Source organism: Ascaphus truei, chromosome 6 (genome assembly GCF_040206685.1).
Source record: "Ascaphus truei isolate aAscTru1 chromosome 6, aAscTru1.hap1, whole genome shotgun sequence".
Classification (NCBI taxonomy): Eukaryota; Metazoa; Chordata; class Amphibia; order Anura; family Ascaphidae; genus Ascaphus; species Ascaphus truei.
The window spans coordinates 31,397,243-31,422,437 of record NC_134488.1 but is presented as its reverse complement, the minus strand read 5'-3'; the positions used below and the strand labels follow the sequence as shown (position 1 = coordinate 31,422,437).

At 45.4% G+C, this 25,195-nt stretch overlaps 1 protein-coding gene across 2 annotated transcripts; it reads left to right on the top strand.

Annotated features, from left to right (window-relative positions):
* Nucleotides 1–12,738: 12,738 nt before the first annotated feature.
* FABP3 (fatty acid binding protein 3) lies at nt 12,739–24,206 on the top strand. Of its 2 annotated transcripts, none has more exons than XM_075603844.1 (4): nt 12,739–12,894; nt 18,442–18,614; nt 20,233–20,334; nt 23,050–24,206. In XM_075603844.1, the coding sequence occupies exons 1-4, from the start codon at nt 12,822–12,824 to the stop codon at nt 23,098–23,100; spliced, it is 399 nt and encodes a 132-aa protein (XP_075459959.1). In that variant the 5' UTR covers nt 12,739–12,821; the 3' UTR covers nt 23,101–24,206. The 2 variants fall into 2 exon arrangements, with proteins under 2 accessions (XP_075459959.1, XP_075459960.1); XM_075603845.1 differs by lacking the exon at nt 12,739–12,894 and adding an exon at nt 16,607–16,670.
* Nucleotides 24,207–25,195: the final 989 nt, after the last annotated feature.

Genomic DNA, 25,195 nt, shown 5'->3' with positions numbered 1-25,195 from the left:
TTAGTTGCAAAAGTTCTAAGTCTGATTGAAGCTTTTATTAACCTGTACATTACCAGGAAAAGCACTCTGTATTAGATTTGTCACAATCATACTGCAAGTCAGCAAGTTCCCCCTGAGAGTGGGAGATGCCATGGAGCGAGCTTTTAACCATTTAAATGTGGGAGGGAGTGAGCTTCAATTAGGTAGGAGGTTGCCACCCTATTTGGGGGTTCAATATGAGCTTGTAGGTGTTCTGTAAGTTGAAAAATTCTACCAAAATCTCTATAGTAAAATATATATATATATATAAAGATGTAAAAGCGCATCCTCATTTTCTAGAAAAAAGCCAAGCTCCCAAAATGTGATAGAGAAGAGCTCCTGAAAGCTCCAATAGCTCCAATAGGTATTGAGGAGATAGAGGACACTATTAAAAGCCTCGGTCAGGCGGCATCACAGCCGAGGTTTTATGTAAAGAGGAATACATGGAGAAGGGGAAAACTGCTTTTGTTCATATAATTCACAAAGGAGGCAGCGACCCGACAATCCCGGAATCCGAGAGGCCAATTTCGCTATTGAACCACGACGCAAAAAGACTGTAAAGAATATTGTCCAGTAGAGGCGCAACAGTCTTACCCACATTAATACACGAAGATTGAAAATAAATGGGTGTTTCTTTTGTTCTTTCGAATACCACAGGATCCTTGTTGTGTGAAAATACAGATCCCGACACAGGTTTCTTGCAGTCCCAATATATTTATTCCTGAGGCATTTTACAATATACGCTAAACCAGAAAAAGAAAACCCAGTTATAGGCACTTTGCCACCTAGCTGGATGATGTGTGAAATTAAATTAATAAAGTTTGTTTACAAAAATCGAAAATTCAAATATTGGGTATTAAAATCGAACAACGACGCGAAGATGACCCTATGTTCAGTACTAAGGTAGGTACTGGTATCAGGTAAGTATGTGTAGGAGATAAGGAATAACGTATAAACCGAACTCCTACAGAAATAGTGTACGTAAAAAAATCATATAATCCCACAAACATGTTGGGGGAGAATGGGAGAAACTGATAACCACTCTTATGTAGATAGCCTGATATAGCCCATATACAACACGTAGCTGTGTAGACACCCAAACTTCAGGAGCCTGTGCTACTGCTGTGAGTTCCGCTGCTCAGGGACGATATCTTAAGAACTTCGGACCCCCAAATGGTGAGTGGTAGCTCTGTAAAGAACAGGGCGGGTAATATCACACTATCTGGCTCAGAAGGTAGGGATCAGTACCCTCTAAGGTGATCTTGACACATCATAGCTCTGTAAGTATGGCACAAAGTGCAAGCGGCACATACAAGGCGTGAGGCCTCGGCAACTCAACTTAGCTTGACATTGCCGGCTGCAGGACTTGTCTCCATGGCAACGTGGCGTCAGGTCGTGTGATGTCACATGACCCCGCAACGTCATTTGACGCACGAGCACCGGGGGGAGGCAAGGCAGGGGGCGCAGCAACAAAAGTTTGCGCTCCCTTCAGTTAACTGACTAACATGTTCTCTATAGCCTGCAATGGTGACCAATATATGGCTGATATTGACGTAGTTAGATGAATATTCCTATAACCTCTACATAGGCACTGCCACCGGTAAATAGGTATAAGCAAATAGGATTGCTGTTAATACCGACAACCATAGGCTGCGGTCCCAGTTCATGCGCGCCCAGCGGGGTGGTGGCGCGTGCACAGCGCTGCACCTGCACACGCGATCCTGGGAGGGAGAGGTTGCGACGGGAGGGGGCGTGGTGGGATGGTTTGCGGGGGCGTGGCCATGACCTCACGCGGCTGGTTCGTCCTCATTGGCTGAACCGCCGGCGGGGGCGTGGCCACGGCTCCGTCGCAAGTTCCACGCACCATTTTTTTTGAGTGTGTGGAATCTTGCAATACAGCGCGGCGGCTGAATGTGCGCCGACGCATGTACTCGGCCCTGAGTGACTGGGGGGCCGGTGCTTGTGCGCATAGCGCACGCCTCGGAGTCACTGGGACCGCAGCCATAGGGATCAGTAGCCTCTACGTAGGTAATCAGGTGCCCTACGTAGTACTGAGACCAAGGCTTCTTTTCCTTGTTTAGTGTATCTCGTTACCCTACACCAGAGGAGCACCGTCACCACCCACGCATTAGTTGTAGCTGAAGCGGGGATACCCATTCTAGCGTTTTACAATCGCAAGCTTCAGGTAGCAGGAATAAGATGTTCAGGTTACAGGCGGAAAGCAGTGTTTTTGGTTCTGCTCTGAGGTAATTTTTCTTGTGGCTTTTTCTAACTATAAATTAACCTTTGCATTTTGTGCTCGTTAGTATGGAGAGACAAAGCACAAAGCATACATTCATTATTGAAGGTCGTATATCTGCTGTCAGCGTTCCCGGACCTTCACTATCTAACTCCGGTATACTCCCACAAACACCAAGAAACACCAAGAAAATATGTTTCATTTCCCCGCTGTGTCGATTCTTGCCTCAGCATTTTCTCCAGTGCATGCAACATTAACCCTTTAAATTACTTCTTCTAAATAAAATCTATCTACAAATCCTCTCTCCGTGCATTGGCACTTTTGGAGTTACAATAGAAGATTTTTCTTGGGACTTGTGGGCCTCAGGAGATGAGCTGTCAGTATTTCAGACAAACGACTTCAAAATTACAATACAAATCTAATTGAAAAGCAAACATTACTATTGTACTTACTAATAAAGCTATGATTGGAAGTATCATAACATTTTAACACACTATTGGCTGTAGGACTGAAAGGCTTTCGAACCGGGATAACTTTGCATCTTTATGTAATTCGGAGGGCTTATCAACTATTTTCTCCCTGTCGTGCATAATTGTTGGATGACATTGGTTCGATTGTGCAAACGCCCCTCCAACCTTAACATAACATTACAATTGGTTGACCATTGTTTCAGTTGTCCTGTCATCCTTCTGTGGAGTGTCTTACTATTTTATATTACTTGTTTCTAGGCATTTCGTTGTCTATTGAATTCATTCATCTAAGGCTAAGGATCCAGTGCGCGTGCGGCACCTATTGGTGCTCGTTCCCGGCAGCAGCGCGACCTGGTGGACTCCAGGCAGCGCGCGACAAGGAGGCGCGGAGAGGGCACGGCCAAGACGTCACGCGGATGGTTCGCCCTCATTGGCTGAACCGCCGCCGTGACGTGGCCAGCGCCCCGTCGCCACTAGCAAAGAGAAAATCCTTGTCTTTGCAAAATGCGGTCACGCATCGCGCATTGTGCCAGGGCGCGCAGGCAGCTACTGGGGACTTCCCCATAGAGAGCCGTACCTTATGTGCGCCGGACACGCCATGGCAGCCGCGGCCACTGGGGACTTAGCCTAAGGCCTCGGCCATGTTATCTGCTTGCGTGCTGATGCGCGCTGAGGCTCAGGGAAAGCGGGTGCTTTCCCTGGCCTTGCGGTTGCTTGCCCTGCGCGCCGTCAAGGGGCGGGCCAGTTACATCACGGAGCTGGTACGCCCTCATTGGGCAAACCGCTCACGTAACCGGCCCTGCGCTCCGGCAAGCGGTTTATTTTTAAAATTACCTAAGACCTGCGCTTGCGGAAGCGTAGGCAAGCCCCTACTAAAGCCGCTCTAATTGCCGCTGTAGGGGCTCAGTGCCAAGCATGAGCGCGCGTCAGCACACTTCAGCGAGCAAGCAGGTAACATGGCCGAGGCCTTAGACTCATAGTAGCACCTCCTAATATGGTGGTTGTAGTGTCACTTTTTGTTCTCTATGATTTATAAAAGAAATACCAAGTGTGAGCCACGTTTGCATGGACTGCACTGGAAATGCGGTGTATGTTGAACAATTAGCATATTTGGAAGTAACCAACCAATCTCTAGGGTTCATTTTCCAAGTAACCCATGTGCATGTCACCTCCCTTGCTCGTTGTGTGGGTGTGTATAACTTAATTTGTATTGGAGCTCCTTCTGTAAATGGTGATTCGGCCAAAGTAACATTATAGCACAAAAGACAAAAGGCCCAGTGCTACATCTAATTTGACATTATACTTAAATACTTAAATACTTCCCTGTATCTCTTCTCATAAGCAAGGGTCATTTAGTTCAATTCTTTTGCCAAAATATTTTAAACCTAGAACCCAACCCACTTACAGTAATATTAATATCTTCATGTTATCTCCCTTGTTCCATGTTACAGATAATGTGGAATTCACTTTCCCAAACTTCCCCTAGTACAGGGGAACAGTAGTATTGTACCTAAGGACTGAGAAACATTTCATTCGTTTTCAAAGACACTTGTACCTAAAAACATGTGCCATCAACGCTGATACTTGTTATTGGGTATCATGTGAGTGTGCATAAATGAGTGAAAAATCACATAATACCCATTTTATCTGTCATTGTCCTTAAAGAGGAGACATTGTCTGTCTGGTATCGGAAGGTCCGCTTCCCGTGATACAAGTTGGTGTCGTAGTCCAAATTATCTCTGGTCTCGGCTCACAAAGTAGTCTTTCCATTTTTGGAAGAAGTGGTTGTCGCTCAGAATTTGGTCTTTCATCTTTGGTCTTTCTGTAGCTGCTTTTGGATATGGACATCTCTGGCTCCCAAACGAGTCTCAGATATGATGAACCCGTAAAGACACACTGAAGCTTGTGTTATAGGACCATCCAGAAGAAACCACAGTGCACTAGTATTATCCCCCGCCAGGTGCCTTAAGGTGGACCTCTCCTCAAAAGCTCATGCTTAGCACTTTGACTACGAAATGCCTCACGCTGGGTTCCTTTTAGTTCGTTCCATGTTCACTGTTCTTTCTGCAGAAGCTGCTGTCCAAGAAACCTCGTGTCAACCCCGGTGTCACCTCCCGTGGCACAGGATTTAGACGGTAAAGTCTCAAAACTTCCTTGTATAATCACCGGATCCTTCTTCCTTAGGGTCTTTGATCGAGAGACCACGTACTCACAATAATGATGAACGATGAGGGAATTGGAACTCACCCCTATAAAAGGGGCTCACCTACAATCCCCCCGTTTGTGAGTTATGTGGGTCACATGATAATAAAAATCTATACTAATATTTGTTGTCCCACTCTTGGGAAAATAAAAATGATTAACAAAGCAGCAAAAATTTGAATTTCATAAGAGTTCATTTTATTTTATAACAACTTAATACTTCATAATGCATAAAAAAATGATAACATGCATTCCTCTTGCGTTACAGCCAATTTCTTTCTGAATTGCCTAGATATACTTTAGAAAGGGAGGGGGAGTTGGGTTCATATTCAATATTAACCCGTGATTTATCGTACCTCCTTGAAAATTATTTAGGAACTATATATATATATATATATATATATATATATATATATATATATATATATATATATATATATATATTATCCCTCACATGTGTTGTCCACATGTTGAATGCCTTTATATGCTCACTGTATATTTCCCTGTATATCATGAACTCTGTCCTTCGTCAGTTTGACAGGATGAGACAATGTCCTCATTTTGGTTTCTGGATCTATGGGTGGAATAATACTGGGAATTTGAGAGCAGGTGTTTTTGGCTTAGCGACAAATGAAAGAGTGGTAGGGGAAGCAGTATTGTGGATCGTTGCTTGTTCCATACACTGCATCCTTTTTCTGCAATGTCTTTTAAAAGTTTTACATGGGATCTTTTTTCTTTTTTGGCAGATCTCCCCCTGTACCCGTTGTTATCATTGTACGGGAGCATGGTGGACCATACTGTTACTTGGTCTCTTAGAAACAGACTATCCTGACCTTCAGTTGATCTAATTTCTTGCTCATAGATTAACACCATCTTGGACAAGAGCAGAAATGTATCTTTCTCTTTATGGGTATCAAATTTATTTTCATCAATTTGTTTGAAAACATCTATAACCCGTGTCCAAAATGTTCTCCGGTTATCCACACGCCCTGAATCTGTGGCAGGACAAGAGGGACCTTACATCTCTTAGCCTGCACATGAATAAAATCTATCCTTATTCACGGAAAAACTTTTCAACCTATTGCAGCAAATAATTGAGTAATACCAGGTTACTTACGTACACTGAAGTTTGTATTACAGAGCGAGCCGGCCAGAGGAAAATACTTGTGACAGGGTTTGTAAAAGGCAGAGCCTCTGTTAAAAATATAAGAAAGGTCCTAACAGCTAAACATTGGACTAAAACTAATCTGCATAGCAATAAAAATAACATCATAATTTCAGTGGATGCCGAAAAGGCCTTTGATAATGTAGGATGGGAATACTTAATTAATATTTTACAAAGAATGTGAATTACAGGAACTTTCCTTGGAACCATTAAAGCTATGTATAAGAATCCCAAAGCAATAGTAATGGCAGCAGGCCTACTTTCCCAGGAGAGTAGCTTATTTAGAGGAACTAGGCAAGGATGCCCGCTATCTCCGTTGCTTGCTAATATTGCTATCGAACCACTGGCAGAATATTTTAGAAATATGAGGGAGTTTGAGGGGATCAAAATAGGAGAGAAGGAAACGAAGGTAGCCTTGTTCGCAGATGATCTATTAATGTTAGTGTCAAATCCGGAGAGAGATAGCAGTAGAAAAGATATATAAGACGTTTAAGCAGTTTGGGAAATTTTCAGGATTCAAGGTCAATGCATCTAAAACAGAGGTGTTAATTTTGACGAACAAAAATAATTGGAAATGGGAGGATGCATCCATTTAAGATTACTAGGAAACCACTTAAATACCTGGAAGTATATATATTGACCCGGAGTTAAAGTATTTGTATAGAAATAACTATAGTGTAATTATCTCCAAGGTAACCGCTGAATTATAAGGATGGCAACATTTGCCGTTAAATCTCTCGGGCAGGTTAAAATGATTCGTTTTTCCAGATTGATATATCCATTGCAGATTTTACAAATATTATTGAAACACTCTGACAGTAAATTACTGAATAGAGCAATTACTACATTTATTTGGAATAAAGGGAGGAACAGAATAGCCATTAAAAAAAATATATAATTGAGAAAAGAATTGAGAGGACTTACCTTACCAAATATTCAAAAGTAGAATTTGGCCTGTGTAGCAAGACACCTAGGGGACTGGATGATGGGAAATAGCCATTGCTCATGTTTAGAGCTGGAGGAACGGGTGGTATTTCCTAGGAGCCTCCAGGACATTTTACATGCTAAATGGGGAGAATTAGCCATAGGAGACAAGGAGAGCCGGCTAATAAATACACAGAGGCAACCTGGAAAATATTGCGGCAACAGTTTGGTGCATCATATAATTCCTCAAAGTTTCTAACCATTCTCGGAAACTTGAAGTTCCCCCCAGGACTGAAGCAGGCCTCTTTCCAGGTATGGAGAAGTAAGGGTATAAATAATCTGAGCCAGCTGGTAGATGGGAATAATAGAAAGGTTGTTTTTTTTAACGTTTCAGGAACTAAAAGAGCAAAAGGGACCTAACTCAAGCACGTCATTTCCTGTACCTACAAGTCACGCATTTCTGCAAAAGTATGGGGAGTTATAAAAAGGATCTATTGAGGAAAAAATTAGTTCGATGATTTCTTTGAATGACCTAATAGCACTAAATACTCTATCTCAGATCGATATGACTGGGTCAGGGGTAAAGACGGTGAAAAAGAATGAAAAAAAAAAAATGGGGTTAGCCAGATGGGTTAGAGATTTGCCAGAAATAGAAAGAATTGTTGGTCTTCTGGATGGAATGACCCGAATAAGTAAAATCAGAGTTCCCGAGAAGTGGAGAGAGATGCAGTATAAGGCCTTGTTTATAGTGGCAGCGATGGTGCGCGCATGCGCACAAGCCTCTTCTCATAGAGGCCGTCCATAGAGCTTGCGACTGCGCAAGCGATTTTCGGCAAGACAAAGCATTTTGCTGGTGTTTGCGCATTCGCGGGAGCATGCGCAGAGGTTCACGCGAAGCGGCGGCCATTACAGGTTCACGCATGCGCAGATAGAGCTCGCGGTGGCCATTACAATGTCTCGCAGGCGCAGTGAAGCAGGCGCACGTGGCCCCAATAGCAAGGGACTACAACTCCCAGTCCCAGCAGCCCCAGGGGCTGGAGCCCAGGTGACCCACAGAAGCCAATAGGGCTGGGAGATTCCCCTGCAGAAAGGATACATTTCGTGTGCAGGGAAGAGGAAGTGAGTCAGAGCTGGGAGCAGGTTAGGGAAGGGTGTGTGCAGGGAGCAGTAGCCCCTGCACTAGGCCAGGTTTCCCCCCTAGGCCCCAGATAGGCCCTAAGCCATACCATAGATTGTGGTTGCTACAGAGACTCAGACATCACTCAAGATGGAGACTATCTTCATGGTGGGACTGTCTGGCGGGACAGCACCCCACGTAGTGGAGGCGACGTCGTGGATCACGCTTTCGGATCCATCATCCAAGTACAGGATTGTATGTGGTATTGAACCTAAAAATGTACTTTTAATAGACACTTAAAGAACTGTACACAAACTCAATGTAAAATCAGTGAATCCAGATGCCTTTGCATGTAGTGTGGGGGCGCAGGTGCTATATAGGGTTGGGGGTTAGGGTCTATTAGCTCAGAACAGCAGTATTGCGTGAGGCTAGCTGATACTGAGTAAGTGTGCCTGCAGCTGAATAAGGCCAGGTCCTCAGTGGCCGCTGCGGCGCACGCTACGGCGTGCACGGCGCACACCAGATACACACCTCTATCAGGCAGGCCCCAGTAGCTTCTTGTGTGGGCGCTCACGTATCGCGATGGCGCGTGCACTGGCAGGGAAGACAAGAATTCTGTCTTCCCGTGCCGCGACGCGATCACTTGGTCAGCGAGCAGCCAATGGAAGGGAAGATATGCCCCATCATGGCCGTGCCCCCTGTCATGGCCGCGCCCCCCGCGCATCCCATCGCCCCTCTACAGGCCGCAGATCGCGGCTTTTATCTGTGCACGTGCCGCCTGGTCGCCAGGCGCGCGTGCAGCAGTAAACACGGGCTGTAGCCTAAGGCTGAGCTTATACTGTGAGCGTTTCCGCCCGTGCGCGCGCGCCAAGCACAAGGTGCAGGATCCCTTGAGGCCGCTCCTACTGCGCATGCACGACAGAGCAACCGCGTTTTGAAAAGACAAGAAATTTGTCTTTTCAAGCGGCCACGTCACGTGTGCGGTTCAGCCAAATCACGGCGAACCAGCTCCGTGACGTCATGGCCATGCCCTCACCACTCCTCGCACTCTCGCAAGCAAGCTGTGACGGCGCTCGTCTCCGATCAGGAAGCGGACCCGCAGGGCTGAGGCAGGGATGCAAATTAACCGACCAGAGCCCAGGGACAGAGTCCTGTTAGAGTATCCGTAGTCGGCAGGCAGGCAGGGGGTCAGGGCTGGCGGCAGTGATGCAAAGTCCAGGCAACAGGCAAAGGGTCAGGGCAGGCGGCAGGCAGCGAGGTCGGGGTCACGGTCTGGGGTCAGCAACAGGGATTCCAAATGAACGGACGTCATCATCCCCCTCCCAGCCAAGGAGAAGACTAACCAATGGGAGGGCTCAACGTCATGCACAGCTCCCCCATTTGCATGCTGGGAAATGTAGTTTTTTCACAGCTTTGCAAGTGGGAGAGAAGAGTTCAACGCTGTCCCTGCCACCACAGGTAAGATACCAGGAGGGGGAGAGGATGAAAAAGGAGGATGAGGGTGGTGGTGAGGAAGGAGGGGGTAGTGGTGAGGAAGGAGGGTGCGGGGTGAGGAAGGAAGAGGGTGGTGGTGAGGAAGGAGGGTGCGGGGTGAAGGTGAGGGAGGGGGGTGAAGGTGCGGGAGGGGGGTGAAGGTGAGGGAGGGGGGTGGTGAAGGTGAGAGAGAGGGGTGAAGGTGAGGGAGGGGAGGTGAAGGTGAGGGAGGAGGAGGGGGGGTGAAGGTGAGAAAGGAAGAGGGGGTGAGGGAGGAGAGGGGGTGAAAGTGAGGGAGGAGGAGGGGGAGTGAAGGTGAGGAAGGAGGAGGTGGAGGGGGGGTGATGATGAGGACAGAGGAGGGGTGGTGATATGAGAGGATGAGGGGGGGAGAGGATGAGGGGGGTTGCAACAATCTTGGAAGTAGTGGGAGAGAAGCATTAAGATCAGTATAGCTCGCTATGTATTACTGCAGGTGTGTTATTTATAAATTATCTGACCGTTATGTCATTTTTTTTTCTTCATTTCACTCCACGTGTGCACCAATTTGCTCCATTTCATATTCCATTTTGTAAAAAATGCTGGGAGGGCGCTCAATCCCCAAACCCCTCCCAGATTTTTTTACGACATAGAATATGAAATGGTGCAAATTGGTGCACACGTGGAGTGAAATTTAGAAAACATTCCGTAATGGTCTGAGAATTTCTAAATAACACACCTCCTCACCGACTTTTCCAGCACGTCGCATTTTTCACCGTCGTGTCCAGTAGTTTTTAAGAAGCCACCTGGGAACCCTATGGATGACCCAAAGTCGGACGGACACAGCGTTTTGGTTAATATAAGATATGGGGAGATTTCTGAGACCATATGTTTATAAAACACAGCAGAGTATCCATCTTGACCTGAAGCCTTAAGCGTTTTAAGTTGCTTAATTGCCACAGTGACGTCCTCCGAAGCAATAGGGCAGTTACATTGGGCCTTTGCTTCCTCAGATCTTTGGGAGATGTCGATCTCTCCAAAATTCGTTATTTTTTATCTGCATCAATAGCGGGCGCTTTGTATAATTTGGGGTCAAATGTACATTAATGGCGCTATATAAATAAAGACATACAATACAATACAAAATGTCAGTAATAAGTCTGCGATTTTACTGGGAGATGAGTAACTGTTCGCTGTGTGGTCCCTCAAACAATAAATATTAATAGCAATAAAGCAAGACATGCAATTATAGGAGGCAGTGACATGATTAAGGGGTCAGTCCCCCAAGGACCAAAAGTGCACTAATGGCAGTGACATGTTTAAGGGGTCAGTCTCTCCTAGGGGCAAAGTGCACTAATGGCAGTGACATGTTTAAGGGGTCAGTCTCTCCTAGGGACAAAGTGTACTAATGGCAGTGACATGGTTAAGGGGTCAGTCTCTCCTAGGGACAAAGTGTACTAATGGCAGTGACATGGTTAAGGGGTCAGTCTCTCCTAGGGACAAAGTGTACTAATGGCAGTGACATGGTTAAGGGGTCAGTCTCTCCTAGGGACAAAGTGTACTAATGGCAGTGACATGGTTAAGGGGTCAGTCTCTCCTAGGGACAAAGTGCACTAATGGCAGTGACATGGTTAAGGGGTCAGTCTCTCCTAGGGACAAAGTTTACTAATGGCAGTGACATGTTTACAGGGTCAGTCTCTCCTAGGACCAAAGTAAACTAAGGGCAGTGACACGTTTAGCGGCCGCATCTGGGTTATTGATGCTTTTTTACCAAAACCTGACACAATTATTTTGTAACCATTTCTTTGTCAGTATATAAATGTCGTGGACTGAGACTTTATCTCCTCGGGTTGATCCCTTTTGTCTGAAGTCACAGTGCTCCACAAGAGTTTGCACAGGGAAAGCCCCCTCTCTCCCCTCCCTTATATGTATAGGCTCACAGGACAGGGTGGCATAAGGGTAAAGAAAAAAGTCGATTGACAAACACTCTCCCCCCCCCCCATTTCGCCCCCGCCCCACCCAAAGAAATGCAATTTGTCATTCATTTCCAGAGAAACCACGTGGACTTTTAGGGCACACGCGCTTTAGCAGCAATTCAGCATTCCCTCACTTTGTTACAGTTGCAGGATTGAAGCCTGGGATCTTCGGAGCTGAACTGTGTTAACTTCAGCTGCGGGGACCCCCCGCTTCCCGAGATACTCACCTCCTAAGGGGTTGCTGGTAGCAACTCCGGCTGCGCTGTGTGGGGCTATCGAAATGGCGGCTTGAATGTCCCGCGTCACGTGAAGCCGTGATGTCATCCCTTGCGGCTTTCTATTGTCCCGCGTGGACCTGGAACGGTGGTGCTGCTACCGGCACCCATTACAGAGATCTGTATCTCGGGAAGCCGGGGGTCCCCGGAGCTGAAATTAACGGGGTTCCGCTCCAGAGACTCTCCTCTTCCCACCTATTAAAAAAGAACAACAACATACGTTGTGATGCTATAAGCGAAGGGCCAGCATGAAGCAGGGGTGATGTACACACCCAGTATGATCACTACTTTTTAGTAACACTGCTCTTTATATTCAAACCCTTGGGCAGCGCCACTATTTTGTTACTCTTTTATTAACAAAGCTGGGTACCAATGCTCTTTGTATTACCAAACCTGGAGTATCAGTACTTGTTTATTTTGCAAGCTGACCATTCCACTTTGCTTGTATGGGGAAGGGGATTTATTTTACACAATCTTTTTTTTTTTTTTTTTCTCTCCATACTGTTTCAATGGCAATAGGGATCAATTGAGTACCTTTAACCCCTTATGCTGCCAGGAGGAGAGAGGGAGGGAGAGGGTGAGAGATAAAGGGTGAAGGGGAGATGGGAGGGGGTGATGGGGGAAGGTGAGAAGGGGGAGGAGGTGGAGGGGGGATGAGGAGGAGGGGGGATGAGGAGGGGGGTTGAGGAGGGGGGATGGAGGAATGGGGGGTGGAGGATGGGGGGTGGAGGAGGGGGGGGTGGAGGAGGGGGGATGAGGGAGGGGGTGATGGGGGAGGGGGGAAGGGGAGATGGAGGAGGGGGAAATGGAGGAGGGGGAGATGGAGGAGTGGGGGATGGAGGAGGGGGGAAGGGGAGATGGGAGTGTTCCTTTAAGTTATATGCAGGCACAGCTCATGTGATCAGAGCAGGCTATTTAAAGAGCAGTGCTGGCTGCTGCAGTCAGAGCGCGGTGCTGCTGTTGCCCTGAGTGTGAGCTGCACAATGGTTGAGTGTTTTGTAGGAACGTGGAATATGCAGGAAAGCAATCAGTTTGATGAATATATGAAAGCCCTTGGTGAGTATGTTTTATTTATTTAATAAGGGAGGTGAAAGCGAGGTGTGTGTGTGTGTGTGTGTGTGTGTGTGTGTGTGTGTGTGTGTGTGTGTGTGTGTGTGTGTGTGTGTGTGTGTGTGTGTGTGTGTGTGTGTGTGTGTGTGTGTGTGTGTGTGTGTGTGTGTGTATATATTACACACATACACGTGTCTCTCTCACAAACGGGGCGCCATATACCGGGGTGAGGGGACAGGAGGGCGGGGGAGAGCTATATACATGGCAGCTTTAAAACCGATGTAGACATTTATAGAGCGCTGTAGACAGAAGCGGATTATGGAGATAGAAGGGCGCTATATGGATGGATGTAGTCGGGACAGGGCGATGTGGAGGATTGTGGGAGGGCCGTGATAGACGGATTTATGTGGCACAGGGATTCAGGAAAATGTTGGGTGGGTCACTGCAGAATTAGAGGCGCAGGGGGAGGGGAGTATGGGAAGGGGGCTGGGGGGGGAGTATGGGAAGGGGGCTGGGGAGGAGTATGGGAAGGGGGCTGGGGAGGAGTATGGGAAGGGGGCTGGGGAGGAGTATGGGAAGGGGGCTGGGGGGGGAGTATGGGAAGGGGGCTGGGGGGGGAGTATGGGAAGGGGGCTGGGGGGGGAGTATGGGAAGGGGGCTGGGGGGGGAGTATGGGAGAGCACAGGGAAGACGGTGTGGGGGAACATGGGGGGGGGGGCGGGGGTTTTGGGGCTGGGGGTACTGCGCGGGAGGGGGGTGAGGGGTACTGCGCGGGAGGGGGGTGAGGGGTACTGCGCGGGAGGGGGCAGAGCATGGATACATACTCCGCCCATAGAGCGCTTTCCAGCATTGAAGACACGTGAAGAAAAATGTCAGTAATCACAACCGTCTCACTGGCCTGCAATGGCCGGGTAACATTAACCCCTCTGCTGCCAACAGGGCCGGCTCCACCAGGCACCCCTGAGCCTGTTTAGTTTTACTGTACTATCATATTAACTGTTTTATTTGACATATGTCCATGTTGCAGTGTTTAACAATGAGCCGGATAAACAGGTTACCCTCAAAGGGGTCTGTCATGCAAAGTGACCTAATAATGTCACATGTCTTAATGCCTATTATTAAACCTTCAATTTCAGAATTATCCTCACCTTGTGACATGAAGCAGCGTTTTATCTGTCCTTTTCCTAGCCGGGTAACATCTGCATTATCAGCGCTCTATCTGCATTATCAGCGCTCTATCTGCATTATCAGCGCTCTATCTGCATTATCAGCGCTCTATCTGCATTATCAGCGCTCTATCTGCATTATCAGCGCTCTATCTGCATTATCAGCGCTCTATCTGCATTATCAGCGCTCTATCTGCATTATCAGCGCTCTATCTGCATTATCAGCGCTCTATCCAACTAGGGTGGAGATATAAAGATTCAAAATGGCTCCCTCAACCCATTCAAAATCACTGTTTTGTAAACCAACATGTTGAACCCCTCAAATGAGGTCTTACAAACTTAGGTGGTCAAAAGCCTTGCAAAATGTTTTTATTTATTTTTAATGGAGCTTTTGATCAATTTTCAAAAAACAATGGATGCACCAAAACCCCTCTCCCTTTTTCTAGAACTGGTGGGTTTGGTGTATTTGGATGGGCAGATTTTATAAAACACTGTTCAAATAGCTTTGCCATGTCAAGCGTGTGTAATATGTATGTGACCTGTGCGCACAAACACACATTGGCATACGGTGGATACACATGACATTCACGCGTGTCCATATAACAGATCCCTGCATCTGTCCTTTGTGCTTTCGTGGCAGCAATGGCTTTAACATTCTCCCACTTCAGTGGCTGTGCTTTGACACACGGCATGGCAGGAATTTGGTGAAGCCGTTTTGTTGGCTCTTGTAAGCTGTGACCTTGGCGTGTAAGAACACATGTATGGAGTTAATCATTTGGCTTTCATTTCCCCCGGAGCTGCCTCAGCGCTGCTATGTATTTTGTTCTAGTACATACTATATACTATTGAACTGATGCTTGCAGCATTTGAAACCACTGTTAATCGGGGGGTAGGCCCCCCCAGGTCTAACTCCACAAGAGCCACTTGTGCTGAAGCAGGGATATCCTTAAAACCTGACCTGTTGGTGGCCCCGGGCGACTGGAGTTGCTCACCCCTGATTTTAAAATGTGTACAGTATGTGTGTGAACGCCTGCTCTGCTAGTTTTTTGGGGAACTCAGTTTGGCATCTCTATTTTGTACCTTATTTTTTTTCCCAGTATGATCGTACTCCGTGCATGGTAATAATGGCCTGATTGGGGCTAAAATTGACTGGGAGAAACTCTACATCTACCACTATTTACTGACTTATTGCATTTAACTTCCCTTTTTGTAGGGAAGGGTGCCACAACCCATAAACAAACCACTGTGCATATGTACCTGGATATCGGTGATAAAGTGTTCTATACAATATACCTTTACATACCAATTGTTAAATACAATTTCTCTGAAACTACTTTTATACCTCTGCACGGAGAAAAAAACAAATCCCTGTGGGGTGGGATAGAAAAATATGGCGGCTGTCGCTGCCCACACTTGGGAGTGACGAGCGTATAAATGGGGAGGACCAGACAAGCAGGGGGGGGATTCTGGGAGACTGAATGCCAATCGGTTGTTTATACAGTGACCGATCCTGAAAGCAAATACTAATGGTCAGTCAACTTGGTATTTTAATTTGGAAAATGTTACTTTGTTGCCAGCCAAAAAACACCTTGTAAAGAATCGACCTAACTGGCTCCCTTAAACAAAACTAACAATGCTTGCAGCAAAGATTTGTCCACCTTCAATTTTTGGGATGTTAATTACAAATTGCATTTGTTTGGAGCCTCTGCATAACTTTCTCAAAGTCTCTTTACCCATATTCCATTCTGTCCTTACTGGGGGAGTGGGGCGAAAAGATTCTGTCTGCGCAAACTCCTTCTTGAACACATGGCCTTCAGAGGTAATCCAACCCCTCCCATACCTCCGCTCACCAGGTTTACAAACTAACGTTTAAAGACACATGTTGAAATGCTTCTAGCTGTCAGATTTGAGTAAATCTCAACCACCCAGATGGGACCCCTTAAACATGTCACTGGTTGCAGAGTATCAATTAATTCTAATCCCCTTTTTCATAGCGTGATTACTGAAGTTTGATGCATGTATATGTATATGTATAATTTTATTTTTCATTTTTTTTTTTTTTAATGGAGCTGGATTAAGTAGAAATAGCTGGTTCGGTTGCGATAGTATAGAGTAAATGAGTATTAGGTGACACCTTTTTATATATGTTTTATAAGACAAGCTTTCAAGTTCTTTCTCAGGTCAGCAAAACTGATGTACAAAGATTCCACCAGTTTAACACAGATGTAAAAACCAAGATCACAATTGCTGACCTGAGGAAGAGAACTCCCGAAAGCTTGTCTTATAATTATTAGTCATCGCCCAATACTAATGGAACTGGGAAATGTATGCCCAAATGGAAACCATGTCTGAACAGCCCACCTCAATGGTCTTCAAAGAAACGATGGCGCTATCTAAATACTCTGGGCCAAGTTGTGTTGAGGGGAACCAGGAAAACTGAATTTGTTATAAGGAACAAGGTGGAGGCTGGCTGGAGACTGTCATTCCCTTCCCCCCCACCTACTTTTTATTTGATTTGTTTGTTCTTTGCCTGTCCCCTCCCCCCTCCTTCCCCCTGAAATGGAGAGATGGAGAACTTTCTAAGAAGCTCTTATACTGTACATTCTAGTTGGACAAGTAAGGTATAACCAATATCATGTTGGCCAAGATGCAGTGTTTGCTGATCTCCTATGAATGAGGGATTGTTATTGTGACACTTATGCCACATTTAGCATTGGTATTGGCCATATCGGTTTTATTTTCTTTGGTGTTTATCTACATTGATGTGATAGCACTGTACTGTGTGCATGTGATGTGATAGCACTGTACTGTGTGCATGTGATGTGATAGCACTGTACTGTGTGCATGTGATGTGATAGCACTGTACTGTGTGCATGTGATGTGATAGCACTGTACTGTGTGCATGTGATGTGATAGCATTGTACTGTGTGCATGTGATGTGATATCATTACTGTGTGCATGTGATGTGATAGCACTGTATGTACTGTGTGCATGTGATGTGATATCACAGTACTGTGTGCATGTGATGTGATAGCATTGTACTGTGTGCATGTGATGTGATAGCACTGTACTGTGTGCATGTGATGTGATAGCACTGTACTGTGTGCATGTGATGTGATAGCACTGTACTGTGTGCATGTGATGTGATAGCACTGTACTGTGTGCATGTGATGTGATAGCACTGTACTGTGTGCATGTGATGTGATAGCACTGTGTGCATGTGAACAGCTTTTTGTATTTTATTTTTTTAAATTAATATTATCGCTTGTAATAAAGAAATGTATACATTTCTGGTCCTCTTTGGCCTTAGAGTGACCCTTTAACAAAGGAGGCAAGTTTGTGATAAAGGGTGCTACGCTAGGTCTCTACATCACAATTTATTGAGGATTCCTAAATCTTGTCAAATATAAACTTTAGAAAAATTGATAATGGTGGCACAGGTTCTGAGTATGTTGTCAAGGGTATGTATGTTGGTAGATTTGACCTATCCTTGGTGCCAAGAATGCAGGGATCTTGTTTGCCAAATAATCACATGTAGTGTCGGGCATGACATTAATTTCACTATGCTTTTGACCTTGCGCTGAAGGTCGTGAGAACAGGGAGTGAAGGTGATCTGCTATACAAGGGTTTCTTTTAGTACTTGTGACACTTAAAGAGCTGACATTTTACTGATTTATTTTTTTATGATTTGGAAGACAAAGAATAATTCCATCCACAATTTTATTGCTCAAGCCAAACTGGTTGAAAGCAAATCAAGATTTAAAATGACCGTTTGCACTGCCTTTATTTTTTATTAGGTTAAGAGCTCTTCTTGCCTTTCCCAAGATTTTTGTTTTATAAATCTGCTTTGTTCAGGAGATGGAAGCGTTTAAAATGACGCTCTCCCGGCCACTTGATATTTCAAACTTGAGCCTGTCGCCTTACATGGTAACTCTCAGAAGCTAGATATGATATTAAAATGTTTTCTTTTCTTAGAGGGGGGGGGGGGGGGAAGCAGGATATACTCTGTGGGCGAGGTGCAAATACGAGTAAAATGTATAGGGTTCTGGCAGATTACTACTTTACTTGATATATATTATATATTTTTTTTTCAGAATTTGGTTGTTTGGAAATAGATGCCATACACAGTGTTGTGATATCGCACAAGAAACACACCCCTCCCACGACGTGGCTCACAATGTTTATAATTTAAAAATACTTGTAGGTGTCGGGTTTTGGTAAAGCGTCAACTCCCCCCCCCCCCCCCCAAACATGACCCCGTAACATGTTGCTGCCATGACTAGCAGGGAGTGCCCCTTTAAATATTTTTTTTTTTTTTTTTTAAATAGTCATTTCAGAAAATGGATCTCAACCCTTCTCCCCTTTTCCCTCCCTTTCGCCCCCTCAGGTGTGGGTTTTGCTACCAGACAAGTCGGTAATATGACTAAACCCACCTTGATCATCTCTCAGGATGGGAACAAGCTGGTGGTAAAGACACAAAGCGCCTTTAAGAACACGGAGATCAGCTTCGAACTCGACAAGGAGTTTGACGAAACCACTGCAGATGATCGAAAGTGCAAGGTGAGATGGTCTGCAGGAGACCCCCCCCCCCCACCCCCCTTCATACCCTTTCAATTCCCCTTGACACTTGTTCATGATATATATACTTTTGCAGCCAATGGCATCTGCAATGGCTCACAAAACTGTGCTTAAGCTGCAGCTGAGGCTTCTGGGTAGTGCCATGTAAATGAGCACCCTTTTTTATTTTATTTTTGTGATTTTTATCTAATTAAACATGTACGTAATTTAGTTACTTTGGTCCTACACAACTGATCTAATCAGTGACCACTATCTTAACGGGTTACAGGGGCTGTCCCATGCAGGAGCAAAGTGTCCTAAAAATGCTTAATGGGTTAAAGGGTCACTTGGACATTATATGGGACTGAACTTTTAGCTCAAACATCAGTCATTGGCTGACTGCTCCTATGTGGGACAGGCCCTTTAAAAATTGGTTTACTTCGGGGTTAAAATGGGATCGGAGTAAAGGTGTTTAACATGCAGTGCCCTTTGTCTTGATAAATGACCCCATGTAACCATTATCAAAGTGCCTTAAAATTTTTTGTAGGCATGAGAAGCCATTTAAACATCAAGGCGCAGCGTCGCATTAACTGGTTTCTGTGGCACGTTGTTGGAAAATAATTTTGCGGAACGGCAGGTTTATTAATACATTGGTACCCGCAGTAGAACACTACTGCCGACACTGGAAACACAGCAGTGCCATGGTCCCTCTGCTAGGGTACAGGTCCGGTAAGTGTTGCCAGGACACATTTTATCCTGTGAGGCGATGTGCTAAGAACGCAACAGGACATGAATTGCTAACAGGCTTTAAAATAGCTTCTCTCCAGAGGATAAGCGCTGGAAACATTTGCTGTTAAGAACGTTTTGGCATACGCTGTGATGCAGCCATCGTCCAGCTTTTTTGGCTTAAAATAAAGTTTCCAAAATGCTGTAGCTTCTATATTTGGCTCTTAAGATTATTCATTGCTAGTTTTGTTTAATGGTTTAATAGTGCAATCCCATACATGCTGCCAGAAACAGTTTGTAAACAATTGAACTCTAGTTGGCTTCCCTAAACAAATGTAACCATGCTAATAGCCAAGGTTTGGCTGCTTGCATTTTTGTGGGGAAATTCCACTTGTAATTCGTTTCTTAGGGGGGCACTCACTGAGGAGTATTGGTCAATAGTGTTCAGCCTTGTCCCACCCTGTCCTGATCAGAGGAAGTCAAATCGCTCCAAGTATCAGCGACCCCTTTAACAAACCTAGAACTTGACCACAGATGAGAACCACATGGTCTACCCACTTTCCGATATGCCCTAAATCCTCAGACCATCTTGTCCCCAGATTTCTTTTATATTTAGTGTAGCTTTGTCTACCCAAGGCATTGTTGAACTCCCTATCCGCCTCTGTTGGGAAGCTGTTGCATGAATGCACCACCCTTTCAGTGAAGCCTGGTCCCTGCCATTCATTCACTTTGGTCTGAAGGCTGGTTGCCCCAGTAATCAGGATAACGGTGTGAGGGGAGAAGGGGGACTTTAGTCCTATGTTGTTGGACTGACCCTTAAAACCATTAAACACGTGACTGCCATTAGATCACGTTGCTCATACATGATCTGACCCTTTACCGTGTGTGTTCTTAGTCCTTGGTCACCCTGGATGGCGGCAAACTGAAGCATTTGCAGAAATGGGATGGGAAGGAGACCACGCTGGTGAGAGAAGTCCATGACAACAAACTAGTACTGGTGAGTATCTTTTTATAAAAGTGGAGGGGGGGGGGAAATCTGCCGTCCATGCAAATTCTCTCATTCTAATCTCCCCAAAGTCAGTGGGGGATCAAACACCCTGTATTTGTCTCAAATCTACTAAAAGAAGCTACAATGTTGGGCTAGAAAAACTTGACCTTGTTCACCCTGTCCATAGTTGAGGGGCAAAAAGATAAGAAGTGGGGATGAAGTATTTTCCTGTGTACCCCCTTACCTGCTCTCTGGCATTGGCATCATGTGACCTCACGCTGCCGGAGAGCAGGTAAGGGGCAGTTAGAGGCTTCGCTTGCTCCCTCGGTATTTTATGTTGTAGGGAAGAGCGCGGGGCCTGTAACTGCCGGGCTCTCCCCAGAAAATCTCACATACCCCCCCCCCCCCCCCCCCCCATTTGCGCATTCTTTGTCTACATTATTATAGACAACTAGCCAAAAGTGTTATTTTTTTTAATTATTATTTTATTTTTTTTAACCAAACATTAGGCGCCTGTCAATGTTACCTTATTTTGGTGCTGAGTGAGACCCTTTCAATGCTAAACTTTTTCCATGTGCTCTTCTGACCCATTCTTGTGTGCTAAAAGGCCACATCCTTACCCAATGTGAAACTGCTCCTGCATCGGTGCACCCTGCAGTGTGTGCTTGGCTGACTACGAGCTTGACCTTCTGAAGGTCGTCTGACTTTCCGTTGACTTAAAACAATGACTCTCCCGTGTGTGTATATACACATTCCTGTCTTGTTGATAGATCTACAGTGAGAGAAATGCAGCAGTGCAAACTAATTCATGCCTTGCTATTCCTAAACTGCTTCACTTTCCTGCTCAACAGATTAGACCAGGGGTGGCCAACTCCAGTCCTCAAGCGCCACCAACAGTAATTGACTGAGCCACCTGTGCTGAAGCAGGGAGCCTTAAATCCTGACCTGTTGGTGGCCTTTGACGACTAGAGTTGATCACCCATGGTCTAAACCTATTGACTCACGAAGAACTGAGATTTGTGATCAAGAAGCCAATTGTATTGCTGCAATTTTACACATATGTACTCCTAAACAAAGATAATGCATGTCATTTGTATTCAGCACCTAAAACGTCAATCTCAATATGGTGCTACAACTATTTTATAGAAACGGTATTTTAGGAAGAATCTGATCAATGTCATATATAAATGTGAGGTTTTTGTATGTCCAATATAATGTATCGTTTGCCTTCTGTAGCCTTGTGTAGTTTTACACCATCCCAGTACATTATCCTTATCAGATCTAATAAATATGAGGGCCGGAGGGTTGCCTGTAAAAAAGTCTTGTTGAACACATAGTGAGCAGCTAGAGGAATCCCAGATTCCCACTTGCCATTTTTAAAAAATAAATAAATGTAAAAAACAAATGGCAGTCAGATTTTAGTTACAGCAAATAAAAATATCACTTGTGAGCACGTTCACATGTCAGACAGGTCTGCAAACCTGCTTTCCCCCATTCTCTTGGCATAGTGATTTCACTGCAGCAAGGGATTCTGGGTAATGACATGCAAATGAGCAGTGTTACCTTTTGGACCTTGCCAATTTGAACATGGACCCCTATAAGCCTGTTCCTGCCGTATTACAGCTTGGTAAAGTGCAGAGATGGTAAACCTGTTCACAGCTATCTGAACCTTTTTGGTCTCCGCTGTGAGGGGCTGTGTGTTTTTTTTAGTAACAAAATTGCATGAATCGCCCAAATACTATAGAACCTTTAAACATGTCGCTTAAACTGGTTCACTCTGTACCAAGCGATGTGCAAAACATTTTGCACAATTTCATGAAATCTGGCTATTTTGCTTGCGATATGAGGGCTTTGCCAGACATTAAAAATCAATGTACATTAAACATTCTCCGGTTTTTGCTTTAGTGAATATTTATTACACCCGTATAGAAAGGCAACATCTTCCCCATATTCTTTAAATCACACTCTACCCACATTTTATTATAATGCAGCAAATAACCCCAATTTGGCATTTGTCAGATCTGCAACCCAGGCTGTGCTGAAAAACCTGGAATACGGCAGGCATGCGCTTATAGAATCCCATGTTAAAATGGAGCACTAAGGAGTGACACTGCTCGTTTGCCTGTCATTACCCAGAATCCCTGCTGCAGTGGAAGCATTGTATGCTAAGATGATGGGGGGAAAGCAGGGTTGCAAATGTACTTGAGTGGTATGTTTTTTATTTACTGTAAGGCAGCGGTGCGCAAACTAGGGGGCGCGAGACTGCTGGCGGGGGGGTGCGGGGTTTACAGAGGCCCAGCGTGCTTCCTGAAGGCACTTAAATTAAGTGCCAAGGGAGCTGCAGGGCCTCTGTAAACTTTCACTTACTTAGGCTCCGGCGGCTTCCTTCCTGCGTCGCCATGGCAACGTGGCGGCAAAATGACGCCGCGAGGTCATGTCGCGTTGCTATGGCAACGTGACGTCACGACGCCGGAGCGCAGGTGAGTGGGCGTTAGGGGGGTCGCGGGAGTGAGGGGACCACCGGTAGGGGGCCCCGGGGAAAAACTTTGCGCCCCCCCTGCTGTAAGGGGTTGTGATTTTTTGTTTTGTTTTTTTTTCCTTCCAACCCCATCATAACTTTAATGGCTAGGCATAGCTTTTGATAAAAAAATAACAAATAAATGATTAAACCTGCACTTGAAATTATATTGAGCAAACAATGTCTTGAATTCCCTTTCTTTGCAGACTCTCACCATGGGGGATGTGGTCAGCACACGTCACTATGAGAAAGCATAAGGAACACCGTGCCTTCCTCACGATGCCATTTGTGTGTTTTTTTTTATTTGTTTTTGTACCAGTTGAACATATGATTGCCTTTACTGCTTTGTAAGCCAACTGAAGCCTTACCAAAAAAGGTTCCCAGCTTTACAACCAGTCTTGCCTATGATGGTAGGATTCAGGGTTTTGGATGCATTGAATTCTGCATCCCTGGAAATGTATTGGAAAGTTGTCCTGTATCTGTCATTTGAATCCACAGAATATACTCGGTGTAGATTTAACTGCTGTCAGTGGTGCGTTGGAGCAGAGAATTGGTAAAGATCTCTAGAAATAGCGCTGCTGGCAGCTGTTCTTGGGAGCAGGAAAAGGACTTAAGTCCTGTGTGCAGATGACAAAGCATGTCAACAGGGAGGAGACGACACTTCATTTTAGAAGTAGGGAAAGCTAACCTACAGACATCATTCATGTACCAAGAAGCACCTAGCAACCCATTCAAGGAACAATATGTTATGGCAATATATCACTTAGGCCAGGGGTTCTCAATTCCAGTCCCCCGTCGCCGTCGCCCCCAACCCTCATCAGCTTTTCATGATATCCCAGCTTCAGCAGTTAGACTGAGCCACCTGTACTGAAGCAGGGATATCCTGGAGGGGGTGTGTAGGTCTTGAGGACTGGTATTGGCCATCCCTGAAGTCACATTCCCCCTCAGTTGTTTTTCCACTTAAACTACAGTTTGGCACTACATGCATGAGGACTGGGGATTGTAGGGCTTCCTGCATTTATTCAGTGTCCTAACACCTTTTTCTGACAGCCTCAGAAGACCTGCTCTGGCTCTGAGGAACATGCGAAGGTCACTTTTGCCTGCCAAAAATCTTCCTTTTTTTGGAGGAACCAGTAAGTTTGAGGCTGGAAGTTGCAATATATTTGGCATCATTGCCACCTGTAGCATGGGCATTTAAACGCCTTCCCCTGCAGTGCAGCGGCCCCTCTGGTCAGGAAGGGGTTACGTTGAATTTGTTAATTGGTAAAGTGCTGTCTTGTTGAAGGCTGACAATTGTTCCTGTAACTTTTTATTTTTTTATTTTATGCAGAGTTGTCTGTTAAATAAAGTTGTTGGAAAATGATTTTTGCACTCCTTATACGTTGTATTTATTTATTTTTATATTCAAATGGGTAAGGTGGGTACAGAAATAAAGGAACAACCATTTTATAATTCTCCCCCCCCCCCCCCTCATACATTAAATGGTTTTCACATGCAGGCTTAGGAATGTGTATTGTTTCTAGCCAAATACCCAGGGAACCTTCCCTGAGGGGGTAATGTCTCAACTCCCATACCTCGCCGCTGTTGCCTTACTTCTACTCTATCCTCCATCCGATGGTTCCCATGTCCTATAACAATTCTTGGTGTGATTTAGGAATGAGTGGAGTTTCTCTATTAGCTGAACTTCATTTATTCTCCTAATTACAGTACTACTTTTTCTAGAGGGAGTTTTTTCCCCCACGCTGCTGTCGCAGCACACCTAGCTGCCTTTAGTATATGTCATATTCATTTGCACCTGGACGGGGCCGTGTATGTTCCCTGTGCAGGATCCCTAGGTGGCCCATGCGTAGCCACCACTCTTCTCCCAGCATCCATATCCAGGGCTGTGCTCTGGCCCCTGCACAGCTAATGCTCCATTTCTCTCCTCGCTTTCCCCTCCTCCCCCTTTCAAACATAGTAGTTGGAGTTTGTGATCTGCAATATGCTAGAAGTTGGGTAGTTGGTTACAACACAAGGCATTCAGCTAATGTTGGTTTCTTCCTGGTTGACGCTGCAGGTATCTAGAGCTGTGGCCCTGGGTTCTTACTTGCCCCCCTGTATGCGCACGTTTTTATAAGCACCGCAAATATTTTTGCCGAAGACCACGGTGCCTCTAGGTGCAGGCCTGAAAATGTTGTACAAAAAATAAATAATGCAATACGTGTCAGATTTGGGTAAAGTTAGGCTTGGAAGGGTGTAATATCTTCTGGCTGCTCCCTTGTATGTATGTCTTTATTTATATAGCGCCATTAATGTACATAGCGCTTCACAGTGGTAATACACGCGACATAATAATAACATAAATAACACAAA

What these genes read in the sequence shown, in the direction of transcription:
- FABP3 (XM_075603844.1), top strand. Translation starts at nt 12,822, where the DNA reads ATGGTTGAGTGTTTTGTAGGAACGTGGAATATGCAGGAAAGCAATCAG. An exon ending in CAGATGATCGAAAGTGCAAG is followed by an intron (nt 18,615 to 20,232) that starts GTGAGATGGTCT and finishes GTGTGTTCTTAG; the next exon opens with TCCTTGGTCACCCTGGATGG. An exon ending in ATGACAACAAACTAGTACTG is followed by an intron (nt 20,335 to 23,049) that starts GTGAGTATCTTT and finishes CTTTCTTTGCAG; the next exon opens with ACTCTCACCATGGGGGATGT.